The sequence below is a fragment of the Pyrgilauda ruficollis genome, unplaced genomic scaffold (genome assembly GCF_017590135.1).
Source record: "Pyrgilauda ruficollis isolate IOZ18807 unplaced genomic scaffold, ASM1759013v1 scaffold53, whole genome shotgun sequence".
Classification (NCBI taxonomy): Eukaryota; Metazoa; Chordata; class Aves; order Passeriformes; family Passeridae; genus Pyrgilauda; species Pyrgilauda ruficollis.
Window position 1 is genome coordinate 1,480,410 of NW_024526933.1, and position 18,070 is coordinate 1,498,479.

Here is an 18,070-nt window from a genome sequence, read left to right on the forward strand (position 1 = left end):
TACTTGCAAATATAAATGCAGAAATCGCTTATCTCTCCCTAGTGAAAGCACACACACACAAAACATGCAGTTTTCATTACTTAGCTGTGTCTCAAGAAAGATTTATTTTTTCTGTTTTCTTCTACCAGTTTCAAGGGACAAATGCTCTGAAAATACTTAACACACTAATTGAATCAGGAAAATCAAAGGGGTCACCTGTTGGCCATGTCTGTTTTAGCTGTCTCTTTAGGTTGTGTTTCAAGCTGGGTTTGTTTGTTGGGTTTTTTTAGCAACATCTGTTCTAACTCTTGTTTTCTGTGTGTGTGTGTGGAGAGAGGATGTTTAGGGTATGTTAAACCATTTGTTCAAACTGGCTTTGTAGCAGCGTCTAATAAATTTGAAAGGCAATGCCAACTTCTTAAAGAAAAAATGTCCAAAGCAGCAGAAAGTAAACACAGCATGCCTTGATTTTTGGAAGTTGTTTAATTAATACTCATGAGGATTTTTACTTTCAAATATCTCTAAGGGAAAATGTCATTAGTATAAAAGAAATAAATAATTTTACTGAACATTAGTGAAAAAACCCACAATTTTCTGTAGAGTGTTAAAGCAATTTCAAAGAAAAAGTATTAACTTCAAATTACTGAATATTGACCTGTTAATGACAGCTTGTTATTAACAGTTGTTACCTCCTGGCCATGCTGGGAATAGTGTTTAATGGTATTTGAAGAAGATATATGCAAAAAAAGAGGAGTTTTAGGTATTTTTTAAGGAGACTTTAGTGTTAAAGGCTATCCAAGAGGGATCAGACATGTTGTGATGGAAGACCATATGGATATTTCTCGTAAGTTGGTCCTTTGTGAATTCTTTTCTGAGTGTTTTTGACAGTAGAAAGTTTGATTCATTTTGTTCTTAGTATTTTGCTTCTCAAGCTACAGATTTCCTTTTTGTAAATTTTTTTTATTTTTGTTTTCTCTTAGTTTATGGCATCTGGATTTAGTTACTGGATATTGCCCCAGCAGTGCAAAAGAGAAAGTACAGAATTTGGATAAATGCAAATGTTCTGATGTAGGAAGATCAAAACATACATAAATAACTGTTTTAGTCTTGTCTGCTGTGTGTACCAACAGTTTGTGTACCAGATGATTCATAGCTTTACTGATATCTCTGCAGGTTTTTATGTTTTGATTTACATCTTAAAAGCTTAATTTAAACAAATCTACAGACTGGTGAAGCAGAGTTGTAGTAGAAATGTAAGAATCCAGATGAACAGGAGTCTTTTCACTGTAGCCTGTAGTTGAACAACTCCTGCACAAATCTATAAAGACTGTTTTAAAAATATATATTTCTTTAGATTGACAAGATTTTTTATTGTTTATTGTTTTATTGTTGCACACTTGCAAACATTTGTTCTTGATGCCACTCTTTGCCAGCACTTTTGCACTCTGTGATAATTAATTATGCCTTCTGTAGTAAACAAATTACCTGAAATTATTGAAGTCTGTCTTAAAATAATCTTTTTCCTTTTCTGTCTTTTTCCAAAAATAGATAATATACCTGAGAGAATCCCCAGATGATGTGTACAGGCTTATATTGTCAGGAAGTGTTTCATATCTTCCTTTCAGGTAAATAACAACTTTATAGAACTTTCTGTACCTTGGTATTTTGAAGAAGAATGTAACATTTTTCAGTAGTAATTTCTGCTGTGCTGGTTTTCTGGGGTTTTATTTTATTTTATTTTATTTTGTGTTTTGGGGTGGGTTTTTGTTTGTTTGGGTTTTTTGTTTTGTTTGGGTTTTTTTGGGGGATTGTTTTTTATTGGTTGGTTGGTTGTTTTTTGGGTTGTATTTTTTTGATGTTTTGGGACACACTCACTGTCCTAACTTTAGGTACTCCGTGAATCAGAGGAGTTACCAGCAGGTATTGAAGTGTCCCAGCAGGAGGTGAAACAGCCCCACTGTTTGTATCCACTCATTGAGCTTTTTTTTCTACATTGCTTCTCACTTGGCAGTCTGATTTTGTGCCAGTAGCTGATAGTTGAACATATCAAAATATCTGTCATTCACCACAGAGGGCTTGCAATACTTAATAGCATTCTTTATGCACAAGACAGTATTTGCAGATTGGTGCACATATTTGGCAAGTGGGAAGTTGTCATCAGTGTATTCCAGGAGCCTTCTGCATTGGCTGTGCCCTACTGTACTATCCCTCCAAAACATATCAGAGTGGTTGCAGTTGCCTGTGAGGACCATGGCCTAAGAATGTGGGGCTGCTTCTATCTGACCGTAGAAGGCTTTATCCATTTGTTCCTTCTGATCAGGTGGTCTAAGAGACACATGCTACAACGATGTCACCTTTATGTGTCCTTTCTTTTACTTGGGTAACGTTCTATTATTTCTGTCTCCTGCTAATTTCTGCCCCTTTTTCACGCTGATTGATAAAGAAGGAAAGGATAGAAAAAATTACTAGAGACAGTTACCCAGGTTCTTCCAAAGTTCTCCTTCCTCTCAGCTGAAACTTGAACATGAAATGTTTTCTGCTTATTAGAAACATTAGCTAATAAGGGCTGCATGGTCTCAAGGTGTTCTACCAAGGCATAATGTTCTCTAGTGTAGATCCAGTTTAATTTACTTATTTACTTCACTATAGTATTCCTGGAGAATTCTTAATCTGTGGTGCTTATGAAATTTGATAATGGTCATGTACTAAGAACATGCAATTCCTGGATCAGCAGAATTAAAAAAAAACTTGTAATTGAAAGAAGTAGTTTTAATGAAACTAGTTTCCCTTCTTGTATAAGCATGAACTATTTATGATTCTTAAGGATAATATTTTATTATATTTACTAAAATGCTTATCCTAACAGTCCATGTCTGAAATTGAACATTTCAGCATTACAAAACCTGTAGCTGGAGTAATCTTAGTGTTGTATCTGTTAATATAACTTATTTTATGTTGTTATTCTTGTAAGAGTCAATGTATGGGAAATGAAGTAATCATTTGACATAATTATTTCAGTTTAATAATCATTACCTTGCAGTAATTTTTAAAAGGTGTTTTAGAGAAGTATCTTCAATTGCTTGCACTTGCATTAAAATACAATAGTTATGTTTTGGTAATCGTGTCTTATAGGGATGCTTCCTTTGGTACTTGCAGTTTTCATCTGACATTACTGGACTGTTTTCATGCAATAAACAAGGTCAGTAAACTAATATTTTTCACATTTCAAAAAAGTAGCTAAATGTTGCCCATCAGAAGAAGAAGGCTTAGGAAACTAGGATCCAGTTAGAGCTGTGAAGTAGCAGATCTATGGATTGTTGCCTAGTTTACTATGCATTATGCATTGTCACAAAGTAGGTACAGCATTCACAGAAGTCTACCAATACTTTATATAATCAACAGGTGAAGATATTATAGAGGGAATTCTGAGTTTTACTTGTGTAATCTGTCAGGACAGTAATTCACCTCTAATCCTAAGAGCTATGTGTTAGGTTTATTATATACCCCCTGGTGTTATGTGTTAGGCTGAACATAGCCTTTGAAAGGGTTTTGAATGGGTTTGCTATACACTTCTGGCATTTGCAACACATGCTAATGATTTCAGATTTTGCTTTAGTAATAAAAATAGAACAAATGTTAGGAGGTAGGTGCTTCTTTTTTTAACTATAAAATTACAAAAACTAGGTTTTATAGCAATATAGCAGTGAAGTGATGCAGCATTAAAGGGTAGGGAAATCAAAACACATTCTTTTTAGTCTGTATGAGTAGTGAAATGGAATTCTGCAGCTCTCCACTGTACTATTGTCTTTTGTATTATGGGTATCTCTACCAAATAGTGACGTTTTTACTGGTTAAGTCGTCTTCTTGAAGATTGGTGATTTTTTCAACTTTTTTGGGTATTTTGAAATTGGTTATTTGTATGCCAAGACTGGTGCATTGCTGTTCTTGCTGGTGAACAACAAGGAAAGCTACAAAAGATTATGTAGTAAAAGAGAAAATTAGAATGTAGTATTTTTAATATCTGGAGATATGGGATTTATCTGTGTTTGTCTTCCTGTTTTAACAAGTGGATAAACTATTAGTTACCCAAATGATTATATTTTTTATACAGTGCTAAGTATTATGGTTGTGGCTAATATGGGACATCATGGACTCACAGAAATATCTACTTAGGACTTTGTGACTGCAAACAATTTGAAATCAGTGAAGCTACTAGCAAATAAAATTTATGCACAAAAAATATCTCCAGTCCTTGAATGTGGTCTTTAGAATCTACTCATAGCTTCAATAGATTTTTTTTTTTTTGGTTAGTTATTTTTCTTTTTATTTTGTTCAGCTAGCAATAATGAAAAGACTAAATGTTTCAGTAATCTGGGATTTTTATAGTGATTCAGTGAAAACAAAAAAAGTTGATTTATTCATCTGACTTCACTTATATTGAAATTTACAAACTGGGTTTGAAGCAAGACTGTTTATCTGTATTCTTAAATTTTGTGAAGAAAGAAGGAGAGTGTGTATTAAAGGACTTTATGTAACCAAAAAGAGTAAGAAATCGTCCTCATTGAAGAGGCATCTTTGTTAAGAGCTGTGTTCTGAATTTTAGGCTTTGCAGTATGGTTTCCTGGATTTTAGTACGTTTGATGTAGATGAATATGAACATTATGAAGTAAGTGTTCAGTATCAATCTTTTGATTTGTTTGCTGTTACTAATGCTAAAGCAGTTGCTTATAATTTCTGCTATTCTTTTGTATTAAGTTCCATTTCTGTTTTGTCTCTTTAAGTTATGATAGTTAAATAAAGGTTCATGGTCAGAGAGAGAATACTAAAATTCAGATTTAAGCATAATTATGCTTAAATATGGGGAAAGCAGAAACCAAAATGGAAGTGGGAGTCTCCATTATTAGTAAAACCCTGGATATTCTTGAGCAGTCTTGATGAAAAACTAAAGGGCGTACAAGCCCAAGTCTAACTGAATGCTAGAGAACAATCAAAGTAGGTATTTGAGAACACACGGCAAAAATGTAATAACACTCTTTGAGGTAAAGAAGGAAACAGGGCTGGGAAACTCCAAGTGCATAAAATTCACTTTGGGTCATAGGAAATAATTGTCACAATGAAGGACTGCAACTCTTGATTGTATGCAGTGTCAGAAAAGCAAAGCTGCCAGATATCTGTAAAGAAAAAATTAAATGCTCCTAGAGCTTAAAAAAATAATTATTTAATTTGTGAACAGAAGTAAGACCAATGTGTAAGACCAATTTAGGATCCTATAAAAAATAAAAATTTGAAAGTTGCTCTTCATCTGAAGGACATCAGTTACATTGTTCTAAAACTCCGATTTAGAAAGACAGGGACACGGGGGAAAAACATCAGGTTGAGGGCATCTGTCATCCTCATGATGAAAAAGAAAGCAGCCAACTAACACACCTTCCTTTGACAAAAATTATACATCAATTCTATCTAGCATGTATTTTGAAACAATAAGGAAAAACCTGACAATACAGGGATAATGATAAACCAAGCATTTTCTCTTGACAGAGAGCAGAAAATGGAGATTTTAACTGGATAATACCAAACAAATTCATTGCCTTCAGTGGACCTCATTCAAGAAGTAAAATTGAAAATGGTATGCTTAAAAGAGGAGGTGGGGATCACAAGCCCACTGCTTTCTTAGTTGATTGTTATCAGTAAGAACAAGCTTTAAAAATTGTTCCTCAAACAGTGTGTTTTTTCCTTGCCTCTTTTCCTTTTATAAGAACTCTGGCAGTACAATTTTAATGCTTGGTTTAATTGTATCTGACCTAGGTGATTGTATTAAAATTCCTTTTTCAATTGGTCTATTTCTTTATCTTGTCTCTATTTTGGAAGTGTTTTCATATCTTATTTTTTAGTATTTTTTTTATTTCTTCCATTTAAGCCTTACTCTTTTTTTTAATCTTCTGTTCTCAAATAGGCTATCCCCACCATGCTCCAGAGGCTTATTTCCCATACTTCAAGCAAAATAAGGTCACCACTATAATACGCCTCAACAAAAAACTGTATGATGCCAAACGATTTACAGATGCTGGATTTGAGCATTTTGATCTCTTCTTTGCTGATGGAAGCACACCTAGTGATACTATTGTTAAAACATTTCTAAATATTTGTGAAAATGCTGAAGGTGTAATAGCTGTTCATTGCAAAGGTATGATGCAAAAACTAGTTTATATTACAAGTGATGTTAATAATTACAGCTCCTGAGGTATTTTGCAGTATAATTCCACTATATCTAGTTATTAATATCTCTGCCAAACTGCAAGTGTTCCATTAAAATTATTTCTATGGTTCTGTTCAGCACTTCATCTTCTAATTTTGTTAAGTACCAGAAAAATCTTCCAAGTCATTCCCAAAATGAGACTGGAGAAAGTGAGATTTCCAGTATTAATGGCTCTTTCTACTAGAAAGTGTTAATACTTTCAAAGGATGCTTTGGGCAGGCATTTGAAGTCCTGTCAAGTTCTCTCTGAAAATACATGTTTAAATATACTAAGTTGTAAACTTTTGGAAACAGCAGCATTTTGGGGAGATCTTTCAAAACATATGAGTGTTCCTCTACAACCACCAAAATCTTCATCCCTCAGAGATTCTTTATACTAGTTTGGGCATGCTCTGAATATCCATTCCTCCAGAGTTAGACTACAAAGATTTTAAGAGCCTGGCCAATGCAGTTAGTATTGTTATTCAGTTATAGTATAGTTATTCAGTTTTCTGTTGTTCTAGAGGCAGTATGTTTCCCTTCCCACACCATCTTTAATAGTCTATCAGACATTTCTTCTCCACAACTTTGCATCCCTAGTGTATCTGATAATGCTGTGATTGAAGGAGAAGGTCCACAGCAAACAGATTAATCTGTTTGCTTTGGACCTGCAAAGACTGCAGTTTTGTTCCTGTATCTGCCGTCCATTTGCTGGATTTAACAGAATTATACTGGAAAGTGAAAGAATTGTTGAAACCAGCATCTTGACTCTGGGAAAATAAGTTCATACTCTTATTCTTCACTGAGGTGATAAATTCAAGCATGTCACTTAGCTGGTTATGCTAGAATATTGAGTATCAGTGATACAAGTGCTTTTTTTTTCATTCAGATTAAGGTGTTCTTTGGTAGACGTCAGACTAATGGTGTCTAACCTGCGATTACTCTTGAGGAGGTGTAGAATGCTGTAGCCTGTTCCTAAAGCTGTCATGGGAGTCATGGAAAGCTAAAGAAAGTTCCTAAAGCAAGTAATGGAAACTGCTGTGTGGTTGTCTTGGCTGTTGTGTTATGCAGAAGATTTTGCAGTGGTGTTGATCAGGCAATTGTTAAATAAGAGAAGTGGTGTGTGATTTGCATGTGCAGCAAGTGATTGAGGAGAGATGCCACTTAGCTGGAGCGGTCCTCTCTAGCTTCTCATGTTTCCCAAGGTAGATAGAACTGTTTTGAGGGCCATTTTAAATAAGGTTTCTCACTCTGGAGTACTTCTTGCCTGTGCTAGCTAGAGCCCAGACTTGCTTATTGCAAAATTTGTCTTTTTCTTGGTTGTTAAAGAGATTAATTAGAGGGGGGCTGGGAGAACATCTGATTTCAGTGCAATGTGTGATTAGTTTGCAAGAAGGTGCTAGGAGAATTCTGAAAAGAATAAAATGGCCAACTGTTTTATCCCATTCTTAAAAACATTCTCATACCTTCATACATATTCATAGAAAGGTAAATAAAGGTAGCTAAACTTACAGATATTTGTAAAGATGCTGGCTTTGGAAGGTTACCTCACTCAAAAAAATATGGGCAGTGTGTTAGTAACCTTGTATATGATGAAAAAGGTCGAAGTTTCCCTTACCACATTTGATAAGTAGAGATTTGTTTTGATCAGGCAGGTATCTACTTGTCCAAGTAACAGTGTCTATAGTTACAACAGATTCCAGATGAAGATGGATATATAAAAGAAGACATTTTTTATATTACACAGCTGGTCTTGGACGAACTGGCACACTTATTGCTTGTTACATCATGAAGCATTATCGGATGACAGCTGCTGAATCTATTGCCTGGATCAGAATAAATAGACCTGGTTCTGTGATTGGACCACAACAGCATTTCCTGATGGAGTAAGTAGATTGAGTGTAAATTACTGCCAAAAATGAATCTAGATGTCTTTTTCTTCTTCTTCTTCTTCTTCTATTGTACACTTAACAGTCTTCAGTGTTAATTTGTTGTGTTTTGGGCCTTTTTTTCCATGTTATGATAGCAAACAGGCAGAACTTTGGACAGAAGGGGATATTTTCCGTGCAAAGTTGAAACGAAACCATAAAATTGCTGTAACAAGAATTCTGTCAGGAGTAGATGATATTTCAATTAATAACACAAGAAACAGGAGAACCATCCAAAAGGACATTGAACTGGTAACCATCCAAATATTGTGCTCTTGTAAAAGTTGGAACTGTTGAGAATCTCTCAGGTTTTGGAAAAAACCTGTGGGTGCACTAAAACTTTGTTAATCAAATTTTTTTTCTGTTCACCCTTTTTGTATAAAAGGATGTTGGGGGGGGAAAACTAGGGATGCCAATTATGAAAAATGGAGTTTAGAACACAAATGAAGTAAGAGCATCATCGTGCTTTAGTCTTTTGTAATTAGGTCAACAATAGAAAAAATGTACTCACATTCTGCAATCAAAAACACTGATTTCATTTTGGATTGTCTGTTGCTTCACTGTGTGTATTTAAAAGGAGGGGATGAAAGGGTGGGGTTTTTTACTTATTTTAGTTTCTAATTGCAACTTCTGTAATACCTTTTCATGGTGCTTTTTGAAAAAGACAGTACTGCTGTTTTAAAAAGGCAAGTGAAGGAGGGAAATGCTGCATTTAGTGAAGATCATACTGTACCTAAGCAAAGATTTTATGATATATTGCTTCCAATTCTTTAAAAGGAGACAATATTCCGATGCATGTAAGTCATGATACCACTTAATGGTTTACAACTTCTAAAGCAGCAAACAGGAAACTGGAAGGAACAGAACTATATTTGTGCAAGTGAATTTCCTTTGACTTTGTCCTGTTGAGATAATTCTAATTTTAAGTTTTAAGATAAAGTTAATTCCTATATATCAAAGTGTCTATATTTAACTGTGATTTATCCCTTTCCCCCCTCCACTTATCCAGTACAGTGATGATGATGAAACAAACTGTTTAACACAAGGGGATAAGCTTCGTGCTCTGAAAAGCAAAAGGCAAGCGAAAGCGCCAACTCCATCTCCACTAGCGTAAGTCAGTTTCTAAATATATAAAATGCCAGAAACAATTTTATCCTCTTCTTCATTCATACATCCTGTTGCCCACTAATGTTTATTATCAATTCTGCTTTTACTGCCTTAAAACAAACATGAGATTCACCATTTCTCTGAAGGCTTGGTGAATGCAGAGGAGGCAGGACAATTTGGTAAAAGAACTGCATGACTGAATTTCTAGTTTTCTGTATAGTTTTTGATGCTGGTATTCTGCACTTTACAAGCTCATATAGCACATCTGAATGCTCTACTTTTTAGTTTAATCACAAACATTCCCTTGTCTGTCCTGTGGTAGTATAAAAATGAAAGAATATGATTCTGTGTGGTTTTGTTTGATTGGCTCAAATAAGATATGTGCTGGTGTTTGAAGTAACGTTGATAAAGTCAGAGATGATAGAAGGATTTTAACTTCCTTTCATTTTCTCTTCCTTGGAAGAGAACTTTCCCTAAATCCTGTGGACTTTGTGATAATGTCTGGTGGATCTGGAAGGCAGAGTAGCCACTGTTTCAGTAAAAAAATCAAAGAACTGCATTTCAGTGAAGCTGGTAGTCTCTTTATTTTAGGCAAGTCCTGAAACACCACCTGTAAAAGAAAGTTTTAGTCTATTGTAACTTGTAGCAACTGTAAGTGTAAAATCTATCTGCCTGCTCTTAAATAAACTGCAAGAGAATGCAACACTTGGAAAACTTTGCAGGATCTCCTTTGATTGCTAGGAAAGCAGTGATGACCCCTGGCTGTCAGACTTTTGCAAATCACATGTCCCAAAGTCACAGGCCACAGTTTACATGACTTTTGTAGTGTTGTCCTTCTGTAGGACATGATGCTGCTACCTTGCTGGCATTTTTATTTTCTTCTTTTTCAAGATCACCACTGCCACCAAACTTTTAGAAAAAGTGAGAAGTATGTAGTAAAAATGTGCTGAAGGTAAAGAAATATATCTCTGGAAACCTTCACACATTGCTATGTCTGATTTCTGCTTTTGTTTTAAATTACTGTCTTCTGTTCATGCTTATCATTTACACAGACAGCCATATAAGAAACAACGTACTCAGAACAAAGACTGTGCCCAGCTGAGTTAAAAAATATCAAAATGCAACACCTCAGTTACCTCAAATAGCACAGTAAAAAACAACTACCTTGCAGATTAGTTTCCAAGGCACAGAAGTGCCTTAGTTGTCAAGTACTGAATTGCCACACACTTACTGTATGTTCCATATGATGAATGTAGACTGTGTGATAACCTATTCAGAGCCATTGTCCTAATACCTTCTTAACACAAGACCTATCTACTATTAAAATATTATTTGGCTCATGAAACATTCTGCAATGTCTGTTCTAATTAGTTTGTACTTGTGTAGAATTAAAATAATTGACCTGGAACTTATATCTCATTTTTACATTGTGCATTGTCTCTCAAGGAGCTTCAATTTACCTCTTTCTGTTCCTCTGAGTTATTTTTATGGTCTGCAACTTGTACTGAAATAATTCAGTGAAAAATGAATGTGTAAACTCATACATTCCTTTGTGTTACTGTTGTTTTGTTGCAAGGAATATTTAGCTGCCTTACATGAGTCAAAAGTTTTTTCTTCTACAAGAGGTGACTGTCTCTTTCCTTTTTAGTTTAGTCTGTTAAAATAATTATTCTTGCAGTGAAATTGATTACTTTTATCTAAGCAAGCAAACAGAAGTTTCTAAATCTTCCAAGTAGTTTTATTTCAGAGGAAAAAAGAAGGGGTGGGGGGGCAAAATAAGAGCACCAGAAACTTGGACAGTTAGTCTTTGAAAACTAGAGGCATTATTTACTTTTGAGTCACAAGGGACTTGTATAGAGTGTTTATTGAAGTTGGTTGTATAAATTCTTTATGTGTTGATGACTGGATATTTTATGTATGTTCTAATAAGCGATTTTCTGTACCTTGGCAAAGGATTATGAATTGGCTTTTGCTTCTTACACAGAAAGGTAATACAAGCCATCATCTGGTTGTTTATATAAGGTGTTTGTTTCTGCAAACTTACCTGTCTGTGATGTAATGTTTTAATATCAGAATGTATGATTATGAAGTAGGATGTGTGAATGCGGGTTGATCCAACTGCATAAGAGATGGCAGCAAGTGGTCAGAGATGTATTGCTCCCGCACACACTTCTTTCCAAGAGTGATACAGACTGTTTGAAATAGGTGACTTTGGTGAGGGTTTCAGAAGGTTTGCTTTGATTCCAGCAGCACATGGGTACTACACTGGCAATTTATGGCTGGATGGATTGTTAGTCATAGAAAGTAAGAAATGCTTGGCAAAGTTTATAGAACAGTATCCTTTTGAAGAACTTGAAACAAGCTAAAATGCACCAATAGCTTTTGCTTTTGAATTTTTTTTCATCTCTACCTCCCCCTCCAATCCCTTTTTAGATGGCTCCTAGCTATGCTGGTGTCTACACTCTGTAGCATTGTCATCTGGTGGATTATATGTGGCTCCCTTCTGCCCAGCCTGCTATTCTGTCTAGATGGTTTAAGAACATAGTAACCATCAGGACCCCCTGAGAGAGAGCCACTGTGTAAGTGTCCCATTCCATTTCTCTACAATAGCTCACACTTTCTGTCTAGTATATCTTAAATGCATGTTTTCATTTCATGTTTCTTACTGGCTTTGTTGCAAGAGTGAATTTCACTACTCTGGCTTTGTTGTATTCTTGTGTATATTATTTGGAAGAATTGAGTGATTTTTATGGCTGGCTTACAATATACAAAGGCAAAGAGCTCTTATAATTAGAGTAATTTTTAGTTTTGAAGTGTTTCTTCTCTGCAGATAAGCAAAACTACATAAGCAAAATTATCTGTAAGAAATAAAAAAGTAGTGCTTTAAAATAGGATCCTATCCTCTGCATATTGCAGATGCAGATGTTAACTTCAGTTTTACTTCAGAGTTCATCAACTTACAAATTAGGCTGTTTTCCCAACACATTTTCTTATTCCCATGAAATGCCAAGAATTAGAATTTGTTAGAAGTGTCAGTAGGTCTTTTTTTCTACGAAGACATCAAATATTATATGCCATGTCATGAAACATTACTTCTTTTACCTTTTTGACATAAAAGAACATGGGGCAGGGTGTAGTGTTAGGTCCAGGCTCACTTGTTTACCCAGCCATTCTGGTTTCATCATCTCTTGTTCACAATTATGTTTTCTAGATCTTTAGGAGACTACTTACATTCCTTTATTCTGTTACTTGGATTCAGCAGCCGAGAAAACAATAGCATATCAATTTCTTGAGTACAGTTTTCACTCTTTCTTCACTCCACTTTCATCAGAGTAGCTACAGTGATTTCTTTGCCTTGCTTCTACTTAAAAGGTGCAATGTTTTCATCAAATGACAGCTTACGTATTTTGGTCAACTAAAATTTCAACAACGCATAGAACTGTGAGGAAGTGCAAATGAACTTTTTGCTTGTTTCTGAGCCTTCCTGGAGCTCCTCTGTCATCACCACCCTCAAAGTAGAATGATTACTTTGGGTGAATACTTGAAATCTTGGTGCTTTCAGATTAAAAAAAAATGGTCAGAAAGTCTTTTACTAATTAAGAATAGGCAGTCTCTCCTGACAGGCATGAAGGTTGAGATTTTCTGTCATCTGTCACTTTGGCCTTGCAGCTTTTTGTCTGCACTTTTTAAAAAGCATGAAACTTTCTGCTGACCTGAGTGACTGGGTGACTATAGAATGAGAACTGTGAGACTCTAGACAAGTTAGTTATTCGGTTAGCCTTCACTGAGGTCATCTTAATCTGTTCTTTTTGAGAAAGAAATTATAAAGAAATAAAGATCACTTCAGCTTAATTTTTTCCTTAACCTTGTTAAATAATTTACTTGAGAGGCATCATTCCAAATAACATGGGAGGTGTGTTTTTAAAGTTTTACAGTGGATGGAGCACTCTTTCTTTTCTCAGTGGTCTCTGGAAGTCAGACCTCAGATTTTTGAACACATACTGAAAAGCTGAACTTAAAACACAGGTCAAAGAGGGGAAACAATCTGTGCTTTTTTTTGCTGTACTGTCCTATAAGATCAATTTCAGTCAACTATCGTCCTTTCTTTCTCTTACTCTGTGTCTTGTGTTCTGTCTGAAAACTAGAAACATTTTTTCCTTGCTGGATGAAAAAAGACTGTTTCGTGTTGGTAGATGTGATGCAAACAATTTAGTTATTCCCATTTGCTGTGAATTTCCAATTACTGGTGCTGCTGCTTGATTTTCAAGATTAACTATGATACAATGTTGGTTTAAGTATAGGGAGAGAAAATACTTTGGCTTTCCTTAAAAGCTTGCCTAACATTCTCTTCTTTCTGTAGTTAATATTCCATGTTTTAAGAGATCAAATTATCATTAAGGATCATGTATCAATCTGGGCTGGCCTGGCAGTTGCATTGGCTGGAGCCCTGTAAGCTGAAGTTATTGGTCACTTGTTGCCTATCAATGACTTGGAAGACTAGTAGAGATCTCAGGTCTATTTTCTTAAAAATAATGAGGTGATGAAGGAGAAAGCAGTATTGCATTTGACAGACCTTGTAAGACAGGTTGCCCAGATTGGTTGGCAAGAATAAAATACCTTTTGCAGACAGAGAAGACATGCACCTGAGTAACTTCTTTTTTCTTCATCCCTGTTTAGGATACTGCAATCACATATTTTAAAAAACCTTATTGTGGATTGATTTCTGTCCAGTGTGTATTACAGTGCTTGCAATTCAAGTTTTGTGGATTTTGTCTCGGGTTGTGGAGTTTGGGTTTTTATGTCCTGGGGGTGTGCCTATGTTCCACCTTTGCACTGAGTTAAATGTGGAATAAAAGTTGTGAGTTAACTTTAAAAGTTGCTGCTCCTTACCAAGAACTGTTCCATTTAAACAGGTCTTTATTTGTTTAAAGACCAAGGTATTAGCTTGAATAAGAAAGCAGTGTATAAGCTAGTCTGCTATTTATGGCGTGTATTTAGGATCAGAACTACCAAGGGATGTTTCCATTGCAGATGAATTAGAGATTAAAAATTCTTACAATGTAAATGTGTGTTTAATAGTGTGACTATTATAGTCCTATAGCCTGCAGGGGTTTGGGGTTTTTTTGATTCAGTTTTTTTTTTGTTTGGTTTGTTTTTGGGTGGTTTGTTGTTGTTGTTGGGTTTTTTTGGTGTTTTTTTTTTTGTTTGTTTGTTTGTTTTTTGTTTTGGTTTGGTTTTTTTTTGTTTTGTTTTTGTTTTGTGGGTTTTTTTAGTTTGGTTTGGTTTGGTTTGTTGTTTTTTGTTTGGGTTTTTTTTTTGTGGGAGTTTGGTGGTGGTGGTGGTTGGTTGGTTTTTTTCATTTTTTATCATATCCCCTTGAGTTAGAAAACCTTTGTGTGCATCAGATAGGTTGGCTAGTGTTTTTGGAAGTTGTGTGACATGCTATTTTATGTGAACAGCTCTAAAGCAGTAAGGTAGGTGTCCTGAGATCTTACACTTCTCTAAAATAGCTTGGGATATTTTTTTCATGTTGACATTTTGGCAGGATTTCCTCTGCCATAATCTCACATCCATTATAAAACCTATTTATTGAACCTGCTGTCAAGTGAGGCTGTTAGTCTAATTGTGCTAAAGCAAAATTCCATGCATTAGTTTCTTCTCTCACCTTTAACATATATGCAGTAGCATTGTAATGAAAGCTGTGACAGCACTGTTGCTGCTCCTCAGCTGACAGCTGTGAGGCTCAAAGACAGTGCTGGGTGTTTAATTGCAACAACCTGTCAGAGAGTGGTGTAAATAGAACCTTGTCTCTTTTCCTTGAGTTGCTATCAGTCTTGGAAGTCTAGAATTCTAGTCTGATTTAAAAATGTCTGTGTGATAATTTAGCAAATGTTTTGTTCACAGCAATTTCAATTATTCTATACTATAGAGCAGCCCAGTGAAGTTGTATATATCTGAGATGTAAAAATGGCATAACAACTGAAGAACAGATGACATTAAAGATATACCCTGCTCACAGCTGGCTCTGAGCTGATCCCATAAGGCATCTTATCTCCCTTTGGCAAATGCAGCAAACTTACAAGGACGTTTTTGTGGTCGTTATGGTTTCCTAGTGGCTATTTTTCTTATAAGTCACATTTCCATTTAGAGCTTCTTTTATTTTCTTTCTTTGTTTTGAACAGATAAGATGAAATTTTCTGGGAAGTAAGGGCTACCTTATGATATGTTGAAAAAATGAGTATTTAAATGTTTGTGCAAAATGCTATCTTGAGAATTCCTAATGCTTCACAGAAACACAAAATGGATAAATGTTGAAATAGACCACAGTGGGTCATCTGGTCCAACCTCCCTGCTCCCTGATGATGCAGAGTCATCCCAGAGCACATGACACAGGATTGCATCCAAATGGTTCTTGAATCTCCAGTGAGGGAGACTTGACAACCTCTCTGGACAATCTGTTCTAGTGCTCAGTCACCTGCACAGTAAAGAAGTTTGGGTGTTAGATTCAGAAGTTCAGGAGTTCTTCACATTCAGGTGGAACTTCCTGTGCATCAGTTTGTGGCCAATGCCTCCTATTGCTCAGCACCACCAAGCAGAGCCTGGCTCTTGACACCCTGCCTTCAGATACTGACAGATATTGGTGAAGTCCCCTCTGTCATCTCTTCTGGAGGCTGAACAGACCCAGCTCCCTCAGCCTTTCCTCATAAAGAGAGACGTCCAGTCCCTTCATCATATCCTTCCACTGGACTCTCTCCAGGACCTCCATGCCTTTCTTGTGCTGAGGAGCCCAGAACTGAACACAGCACTCAAGATGTGCCTCACCAGAGTTGAGTAAAGGGGCAGGATCACCTCTTCTGACCTGCTGGCGGTGCTCTTCCTGATGGTCCCCAGAACACTAGTGGCCTCCTTGGTGACAAGGGTACACTGCTGGCTCATATTTCAGTTCATGTTAGATACATATATGGGTTTAAGCCAGGTACATTGACCAGTTTTCTGAATTTCTGGCATCTAGAAAAAAATGGGTGTTTATGAGAGAAAGATTACAAAAATTGCATTCCAATAACATTTGCTTTATTTTATATATATATTGCATGCATTTTATGCAGAGAGACACCAAATGTGTATGTATTTAAGGAGAAAACATGATTTTTCCATATTTCTGGCTGCGTGAGCACTAGTAAACCAGTATGTGCCATGATTTGTTCACGTTTATATTTCAGTGACTGAATGTTACAAGGTTCAGCATAACTTCATGCTTTTCTGTTCATTCCTAGAAGTTTCTATCAGCACAGATGAATGATATAATGCAAGTCTTATTTCACCACTGCTGTAATTTTTAGTGCTTGGTTGAAAGTGTGGTAGACTGAATTTATTCATTCTGTATGACAACTGTGGCACTGAAAAAAGAATTTCAATATTAGAACTTGTTAAAACTGTTTTACGATCACAGTAGAAACTATAACATAAGCTGTCAGGTTTTAAATGTTTTCACCTTGGGCATGCAAGGAAAACATTTTCATTAGAAGAATTTGTTCTGTCTAAAGAAGTATGAGGTTGAAGGTATCTGGGGGTGGTTTTTTCTGCCTCCTGTAAAAGCAATTCCTTCAACTTTGAATGTCCTGTATTTACAGGAGAATTTGCATTGCATTTTGGTAGTACTTGTCATTGAAACCTTGTATCTTACCTAAGCAACTGGCTCTTTTATTTGAACATTTGCAAATCAAGTAATATTTTGCAAGGCTGAACTATTAAGAGATATTATTTCAAGTAGAAGTTTAAAATACTTGAAATTTGTGGTTATGTAGACATTCGTTTGCTAATCAAGAAGTGTATAGTAAAAATAATGTTGCTGATCAGTTTTACTGTATAAAGAATATATTTTAGATGAAATTATTATCTCAAATACATATTCTAATTCTGAAACCCATATAAAACAATGAAAACATTGGAGGTTTTTCCCATTTCTGTTTTTGGTGAGTATGTTACATGAGTATAGAAATGTATCTTTTCTCCCCACATATTCCTGTTCACTTTTGCTCCAAAAGTTAGCATTCAGTATTCATATATAGGATTCTGTGAAAGTAATTTCTCCAGAGTATTAACCAACCAGACTGTAACTTGCACTATTTAATGAAGGTTTTGATTTCCAGTCTCATGTAATCCGCTCATACGACTGGACTCAGTGAAGCCAGAGTCTAATAATAGCAGGAGAATAAAGAGTAATAGCTAAATTACTCTTAGGTCAGAATCTCTAAGATGGTGCATACTTTCACAGCTGGAACCTTACACAGATGGAATAGAAAATAGATATAAAGCTGATACTCGTTAGCTCTGTTGTAACTGTAACACCCTCTTTTCAGTGTTTTTAGGAACTTTCCAATTATATAATCTTTCTTTTTTCCTACTCTTTACAGAGTAACTCTGCAGTCCAGTGTTCAGAAAAATAAAACCTCTGAAACTAGCATTTCTGACAGTACAGACATTACTAAAAGAACTACCAGGTCTGCTGCAAGAAAAAACAGTTTAAAAAGGTGAGAGTTACCCTCTTTACAGATCCTGTAACCGTTTTCTAGGCAAATACTTTGAGTTGTTGTATCCACTGCTGGCAGGAGCTTTGCCATAGTTCAGCTCCTTCTCCTAGCAATGGAAAGTGAGAAATAATTAAATGGTTTGTGTCATGTACTGAGAACAGCTGGAACCTTACATCTTAAGTAATTTATTTATGTTCCTCAGTCTTCCAAGTTGGAGAATTTTAAATAGTAATTCTTAATGTGAGTGATAATTACTGAAGACAAGGGATTTTGGTAACATGAAAACCCCTT

At 35.6% G+C, this 18,070-nt stretch overlaps 1 protein-coding gene across 3 annotated transcripts in view; it reads left to right on the forward strand.

Moving 5' to 3' along the window:
* CDC14B (cell division cycle 14B) overlaps nucleotides 1-18,070 on the forward strand; it is a 35,724-nt gene that overhangs the window by 12,769 nt on the left and 4,885 nt on the right. The window contains exons 4-13 of one of the 3 annotated variants that reach the window (XM_041480710.1): nucleotides 1,528-1,604; nucleotides 3,112-3,178; nucleotides 4,583-4,645; nucleotides 5,518-5,605; nucleotides 5,933-6,163; nucleotides 7,961-8,099; nucleotides 8,240-8,393; nucleotides 9,151-9,251; nucleotides 11,682-11,827; nucleotides 17,663-17,779. In XM_041480710.1, coding sequence (XP_041336644.1) covers nucleotides 1,528-1,604; nucleotides 3,112-3,178; nucleotides 4,583-4,645; nucleotides 5,518-5,605; nucleotides 5,933-6,163; nucleotides 7,961-8,099; nucleotides 8,240-8,393; nucleotides 9,151-9,251; nucleotides 11,682-11,793 — 1,032 coding nt within the window. In that variant the 3' untranslated portion in view covers nucleotides 11,794-11,827; nucleotides 17,663-17,779. Of the gene's footprint in view, nucleotides 1-1,527; nucleotides 1,605-3,111; nucleotides 3,179-4,582; nucleotides 4,646-5,517; nucleotides 5,606-5,932; nucleotides 6,164-7,960; nucleotides 8,100-8,239; nucleotides 8,394-9,150; nucleotides 9,252-11,681; nucleotides 11,828-17,662; nucleotides 17,780-18,070 lie in introns of those variants that run through there. The other 2 variants (XM_041480712.1, XM_041480711.1) reach the window with 2 other exon arrangements.